Consider the following 7497-nt stretch of genomic DNA (forward strand, 5'->3'; position numbering starts at 1 on the left):
TTTCCCTGGCATTGTCATTATTATGGCGGCTGAATAGGTCTCTCTCTTGGAGTGCACTGCTGGCAGCGGGTGAGATGGGGTACCTCGGCAGCCTCATTTACATCCACATTAGGGAAGATCTTGTCTTTAATCTAACTTTCATCTGTCTGGAAACGGCCTGCCCTCCCGAACACAGAGTTCGCAACAAAAAATTAAACAAGCAAGGAATCACGTGACTCCCTCTAAATTAACGACAATACAGGTTAAGTATTGTGTGCAAAAGATGATGAGGAAAACCATGAATCCAATTGAAAAATAGGTTTGCTAATAGAATTATTTGCAGGGTGACAGAGAAAAATGAGCAGATTAATTGGGTTGTTTTTCGCTCTTGTGCACAATAACAGCAGATTCTTCACACATCACTACAGATGTCTTTATTCCCAGTCGGGAGAGTGGTCAGTTGAGAAATCGCCTCCCTGATGTGTAGTCCTATGAACGCTGGAGGTAAGCCAAACATTTTTGGCATTAAAAGGAAAATATGTCGGGGCCATGAACATATTGGAGCCATCTTAAAACACTCCCATCTACTCAGCCCCACAGAAGAAAAAACAACTAATCTTTCCCAGACATAAAACGCTTGTGAAAAATAATGGAGTCTTATTGATTTTAACGCTCCAGGAGCAGGGAACTCTTTATGCTTGATCAGTTCAGATGGGATCTGTGAAGCCAAAAGGACATAAATCCAGGGCACTGAAAGTTAAGCAATGGAAACTTTACATTTACACAGCACACTACACCTACTGGAGTTGTTGTGTCTGCAGCTGCAGCCACCACCAGAGGACTGGGGCCGACTTGTTTCCCTTTATTGGTGTTTTTAGTTATTGTCGAGGACAAACTTCCTGCAGGAAGACGGCGAAGACAAACACTTCACTTGTTTACTCTTTCAGAGGAGTATGCGCTGCGATGTATGTCGTGTGCGAGAGCAAAACTGTACATGCCGTGCAAAACACACACGGATGGATATTATTTCTGGAGAGATCCAAACAACTGAGATGTCAGGGGAACTCAAGTCTTTTGGCTGGGCACTGTGAAAAACTCCCACTGCTCCGAGAAATATAAAGTTCACCCAAATAAACACACAATGCACGGTGGAGCGTGTGATTTGCTCTGACCATTGCTTTTTTGGGGGGGGATAAGTAATAAAATGTCACACGCACACACACACACACACACACACACAGACACTGGGGCTTGGCAGTGCAATTAAATATGGCCCCGTAAGACTAGCTCACCTACAGTGGGCATGAGAAGGCTTTACCACCCCATGACCAGCTGGACAATGATGCCTTTAGCGCCCCCTGACGTCTGCATGGCAGCACTTTCAAAAATTCATTCAAAAAATATTAAGAGTGCAAATCCAGACCACTTACAGACATCCCCCCCCCCCCAAAAAAAAACCCCCACACACACACTCACTCACACCAGCACTATCACTGTAAATATGACGTCACCATGCAGCATCACTGACAGTAAAAACATTATATGCTAGGAGAAAAAAAATAGGTGTGATGTAGCAAATCCTAATTTGAGGAACGCTGAGATGTAATTGGATGTTTTTTTTGCACTGACTTCGGTCTCCGCGCTCCCTCGTGAGCAGGCGAGCAGCGGCACAGCTCACTTTGTGAAAAGGACGCACACACCGGCTATAGATAGGCTGAAACACTAGATATCCTCCACCTCTTTCGTTTTCCATCCTCTCGTGTGTCCGTGGAGTAACTTCACCCGCCGCGCTCACTGTTTACCAGCCGCGTCTCTCACTCTCACTGTGCGTGTCGCTCCTCACTTTCGGCTGCAGCCCTACTTTTCACTTTGTGGTGGGGCTCGGAGGACGGAGAGAAGGCGGACGGGGGGCTTACCGTGCAGTGCGGGGGGGTGTCCGGGGATCCGGCGGTTAGTTATCCGTGCGGTGGGGGAGTCGGCAGCGGTGCGTGTGTCCGGTACAGCCGCTGATCTGCGTCTCATCCCGCTGCTCCGCGCTCAGCCTCCAGACTGAAGTGGCCCACGGAGCGGACAGAGCACCTATCCGCTGCCGACGTGATGACGACAGCGCGTACAGACACGTGGCCCCGCCCACTCCCCGCGGTGTCTGCGGCTCCTGGGATAATTCTCCGTCACATGTGAGTGTTGATGCTGGAAGATCAACAGACCGCTGTCCACTGAAGGTTAAAGGTCTGTGATGAGCCTGTGACCACAGTCCAGGGCTTCACCCTCACCATTCACCACAGACCTATTTCAGTCTGTAGAGGCCCAGTCAGCCCCGCAGCGCCTCCATCCGGTCCACCGCAGAAGTGTTTCTCTCTAGCGGCCCCTAATGCTCCTGTGCATTCACACTCACGTGCTGTAATTATATTCCTAATAACCATAATAATCTTAATAATCATAATAATCATAATAATCGTAATGGTTACATGTCAAATTCATATATGCCTCATGTAGGAAAACAGAAATCAGTCAATCAATCAATCAATCAATGAATCATCTATCTATGTATCTATGTATCTATGTATCTATCTATCTATGTATCTATGTATCTATCTATCTATCTATCTATCTATATAGATATATATATACATCCATCCATCCATCCATTTATCTATCTCTAACTCTTAGTTGAGTCTGAATGTGTCTTCAGATGTGTTGGACTGTATTTAAATATGAACAATGCTTTATCTATTTTAATACTATGTCCAATTAGAAAAAAAACTACATAAAGAACAACAAAGTAAGATAACAAACAGGGAGAAATAAACAGATAAACAATGTCAGGGGTTCTATACAAGACTTCACAAGATCAAATACGAAGTGATAGTGGTACATATATATTTAGAGAGAGATATGATTAAGAAAAGAAAAAGATCATAATGTATATTAATAATATACATCATTACGATATAAAATAATGTCATTGTGTTAAATTCAGAGCACCACTTTCAGGTTTTCACTGCTTTTCTAGTGCAGGAGGTGGATGTGTTTTAAGACAGGAATCTGTTTCCATTTTAAAAGCACTAAAAGAAGGTTTTAGTTAGTTTATTTAGTTTAGTTTATTTCACATAACATAAATACAAAAGGCATAAATTAAATGATAAAAAAAACCAGTGGGGTGTGGTAGAAAGCAGCTATGGCTTGTATGAAAACCAGACCCAAAATATAACAAAATAATCTCGAAAGGGTCTACTGGCCCGCTTGAAAAAGGTGAAATATATCAACTTTGCAACTGTCTAAGACATCAAAGATTCCTCTGTTCTATGACCACTGAGACTGTCACTCGATCCTCTGATGAAGGCTCCCATAGACTCCCATTCAATTTTCCTGCTGTTTTTCGCAATTTACCTAAGTCTTAGAATAGACAGATCACAACATTCCTGCACGTTTTTATGTATTTTTTGTGCATGTGGGACAAAAACTGCGGGAGGAGTAGCGGGACGAAATTTATGGCAGAAGAACTAAGTATAAGAAGAAGAAGAAGAAGAAGAAGAAGAAGAAGAAGAAGTATGGGGAATAACAATATATGTGCATTCATTGCATTACTGCACACATAATAAATACAATACAAAACATTAAAGAATAATATAAAATAAAATATATAAAATCTCCAATTACAGATTATATATTGGGTTTAGCCAGTAGCACCTTATATTTATGGGTAGGGAACATGGACAGTGATATGAGGTTGCACAGACAAAAAATATTTCAAATCCCCTTTGAAGCCAAACAATCAAGCAAAGTATTACACCTAAAACTGCATTTCCCAGGTGTCTCCGGGCGCAGTGTGACGTATTAAAGTGGCGACGGTTTGTTTCCATGGAGCCGACGCCAAGCTAACCGCTCGGATTAGTTTAAGCTGTTTAGTTAGCTTTGAGTTAGCCTCCCCAGCTTCCAGGATGTCAGGAGGACAAACTAATGACACTGTCCAGACTCTGTTTTCGTTTGAACTTTATGTGGAAAACATCCGAGTCGATAAAGATGCTCAGGTTTCGGACGAGCTGGCTCTCGGGGTGAGGCTGCTGGATTTCCCGACGCTGCTCATTTATCAACCCCAGCATCACCATGGCGACGATGAGCATCCGGGTGAACGCGCGGAAGATAAGAGGGGAGATCACCCATTTAACAGAGGGAAGTCTTGTTTCTTTCTGATGAATCTGAACTCGCTGCACAGCCATCTGTCTAACACCCCTCTGTATGCCATGGTGCTGGACGTGAAGGAGGAGATTCCCAGGCTAGTTGGCTCCTCCCTGATATCACTGGACAAAGTGATGGACAGAGTCATGCAGGATGTTGCCCAGCACGGAGTGTCTGCTCCCTCCTCACACGGAGAAAGGGGGCTCTTTGGTATGTGCAGCCTCACGGGGGAGAAAACTGGGTCGATTTCCTTGAGTTATAAACTGCTAAGTCTGGGGACTAGTTTACTGCCACATGTTGCAGACAGGAGGGGGCTTAAAAGCATGAGCGTACACGGAGGACAGCGTGTACAAGGAAGCATTGAGGAGAAAAACATATCTACAGAATCGCAGCGTCTTGCCCATTCACCCACACTGAACAAGTCGGATGGAAACATCCCAAACACGACACCAGCGAGTGCAAAAAATTGTAAGGACAAGCAGGATGTTGCTGTGTGTGTTGCCACTGAAGACACACCAAGATCCCAAAGTCCTCACACACTCCAAGAAACTGGAAACTGTTATGAGAAGGATTTAAGCCTTTTCTGCCCCCCACATCTTTACTACAGTAATCCTGCAAAAAGTAAAAATGAAGGCTGGGTTTACAAACATCTCACTCCAGACTCAAATGCTTTTACATTTGAGGATTCATGCTCTGAGACATCTGACAATAAGATTGAAGCTCTAAGTTCTGTGATGTTGGACCAGAGAGTGAGATCTAAGGGAAAAGCATCAAGAAACCAAGAAACAAGCATCGTGAGTCCTAATGTCCTTGGGGAGACTTTGCAACAGTTGCCTCTGCTTAACGCTCTTCTAGTTGAGCTGTCACAGTTAAATAACCAGAACCCACAGCAACCCATGTCCATTCATCCCAATCTGGCGTGGATTTACAGGCCTGGATCCACAGAGCTGTCAGCTGAGCACAGAGACACACCACGAAAAACATTGGAGAAAAGCAGACAGGGGACGAGTCCCTGTTTTAAACATTTACATCCCCCGAGAAACTGCTCTACTCCAATAGTTTCACCTTCATCTGTACAAAAGAAAGACAATCGAGAAGAGGCTTTGATTGAGAGGAAAAGCTCCAGTAAATCTACCAGGAAGAAGCTTGTGTATGGAACCACCAGAACATTTAATCTGAGGTTGAAGCAAGTGTCACATCATAAAGTAAAACATCGGGAATGCGTGGAATTAATGCAGAATGAAAAACAGACGAGTATGAGCAAAGGAAAGCCGAAAGCATTGAAGTCCAGTCAAAGGAAATCAGTATTAAGTCAGAGCTTCAGTTTCAATGAAAATATTGAGACGATGATGCAAACCATCTCGGTGGACTCAACCATACATCAACAGAAAAAACAGCCCGGGAAAGTTCATGATAAGGAAGATAGAGACCCTCGGAGGGTTTCAGAGGAACCCTCTTTTTCTGAGAGGAGAGACTTGAAGTGTATTCACATCCCCAGTGTGGACAGTGACAGTGCCGCCGCCCAAAGCAAAGACAACAGCGAGCGTCACAGTGTTTCAAATCGATCAGAGTCTGAACGAGACGAAGAGAAAATTAAATCCTCAAAAAGTAGCAGACACAGCAGCACTAAGTCGTCATTTTCAGACTCCAGCCGGGAAGGAAACAAGGAAGGAGACTACACCGATAAGGGAAATGAAGAAGCAGACTACGCTGATGACTTTAACAGTCTTGAACCCAGTGATGCCTACTCTCCTGACCCTGTGAGTAGCCCCGAGCCCTCTAGAGCCAAAACCCCTAAGTCTCCTGTCCGCCTCGACTGCTACAACCCTGACTCGGGCTCTGAATCCGTGCAGAGGAGAGCAGTACTCCCTGTGGCCCTCAAAGCTCCCAGCTCACCACAGAGGTCTCTGAGGGCCACGCACATCATTCGACCGCGAAACCACGCCTCTGCCCTCAGCTTCTCCTCCGATGATGGAGACAGAGACGGGTCGGCTTCCCTGCGAACCGTATGCTCCAGAAAGCAGATGACGGAGAGCAGCAGAGCGGAAAGGAGCTCCCGTGCGGAGAGTTTCGTATCATCAAGATGTGAAAGGAGCGAGTCGACCAAGAACAGCAGTACACTCCGAGGAATCTCTGTAGAATCAACATCAACCTTTGAACCACAGGAGGCAGAGGAAGTGGAGGATGAGCTTGGATCTCTAGATTTTAGAAAAGAATATCGACATATCTCTGAGCTGGTGGCTAACAAACTCCCTGGTTACACAATGTAAAGAAACACAAATTTAAAAACACAGTATTTCTCTTGACAAAGTGAAACAGATGGTATTGTCCTGTACTCATCTTATAAATATGTAAATGTGTACGTTTTCCTTTAGTTAATATTGATGATTAAATAAAAAAAAGACAAAAATCTTTATGTGGAAATAATGTGATCATTTCATATTAATTCAAGAGACTACTGGACATCTGTACAAAGCATTGGAACATGAGTCTTTTAGAAACATATGAAACTCTCACTATACACACAGCTTATAGAAATCTTTTATATAAAAGATTTAGTTTTTAATAAAATCAAAAAATGAAACTCTACTACTTCGCTAAGAGCAGCTCCTGATCTCAGGGTACTGGCCACTTTAGTTTCCACCAATATAACTTGATTGGCAAAGCATAGAGGTATTTCATTGGTTTTAAACCGGATTTGTTGTGTTTTGCATGATACAGTCGTGTGGAGAGTTTCTTTTTACAGTGTTGAGTTGCAGTGGAACAACTTAACATGACAATGATTTACACTGTGTGAAAATGTAATAATTATATTCCACTTCAATTTCCTTTTAACTCTGCTTCAAATATCTAGTGGTTATAATTACTGGTTACTTTTAAGATTAAGAGTAAAAGAAAATACTAATACTACAAAATACTATGCATTATTAATTAACATCTTAAAGGACACAAAAATAAAAACATAACCTGTCACCCAGCTAAAGCTTAAAAGTACTACTGATACATGAATGCATTGGTAGTAATTCACAAACTTTTAATTGTTAAGTGTTTAAGAACAGGGATTTTACTTTGAATGAAATATGCATAATAATATACAACGTTTCAACCACCATAATCCTTTTTGTTTTACCTTTTGTTTTCATTTATAAAGAATAAAAAAACATTTTAACAGTTTTTAGACACTAGTTTAACAGTGTTTAACAGTTTTTTTTGTTTTGTTACTAATGTTGAATTTATGAAGTCTATGGTTAAATCAAACAAATCACCGAGAAATCAGCTAAACCATGTCACGCTTTTCAAAATAAAAGTGCTGGAGTCTGGTGCGAACTGCGCATGCGT

The 7497-nt window shown here is 42.7% G+C and overlaps 2 protein-coding genes across 7 annotated transcripts in view; one reads left to right on the forward strand and one right to left on the reverse strand.

The window, feature by feature from the left end:
- The window catches only part of LOC117775248 (signal-induced proliferation-associated 1-like protein 2), an 83114-nt gene extending 80910 nt beyond the window's left edge, over positions 1-2204 (reverse strand). For 3 of the 6 annotated variants that reach the window (XM_034608220.1, XM_034608215.1, XM_034608218.1), the window contains exon 1: positions 1896-2204. The gene's annotated coding sequence lies outside the window, so the exon portion shown is untranslated. The remainder of the gene's footprint in view (positions 1-1895) is intronic. The other 3 variants (XM_034608221.1, XM_034608219.1, XM_034608222.1) reach the window with 2 other exon arrangements.
- A 1636-nt stretch (positions 2205-3840) lies between these two features.
- map10 (microtubule associated protein 10) lies at positions 3841-6520 on the forward strand. The gene has a single exon (XM_034609391.1). The coding sequence runs from the start codon at positions 3921-3923 to the stop codon at positions 6426-6428; it is 2508 nt and encodes an 835-aa protein (XP_034465282.1). The 5' UTR covers positions 3841-3920; the 3' UTR covers positions 6429-6520.
- Positions 6521-7497: the final 977 nt, after the last annotated feature.

The sequence above is a fragment of the Hippoglossus hippoglossus genome, chromosome 15 (genome assembly GCF_009819705.1).
Source record: "Hippoglossus hippoglossus isolate fHipHip1 chromosome 15, fHipHip1.pri, whole genome shotgun sequence".
Taxonomy (NCBI): domain Eukaryota; kingdom Metazoa; phylum Chordata; class Actinopteri; order Pleuronectiformes; family Pleuronectidae; genus Hippoglossus; species Hippoglossus hippoglossus.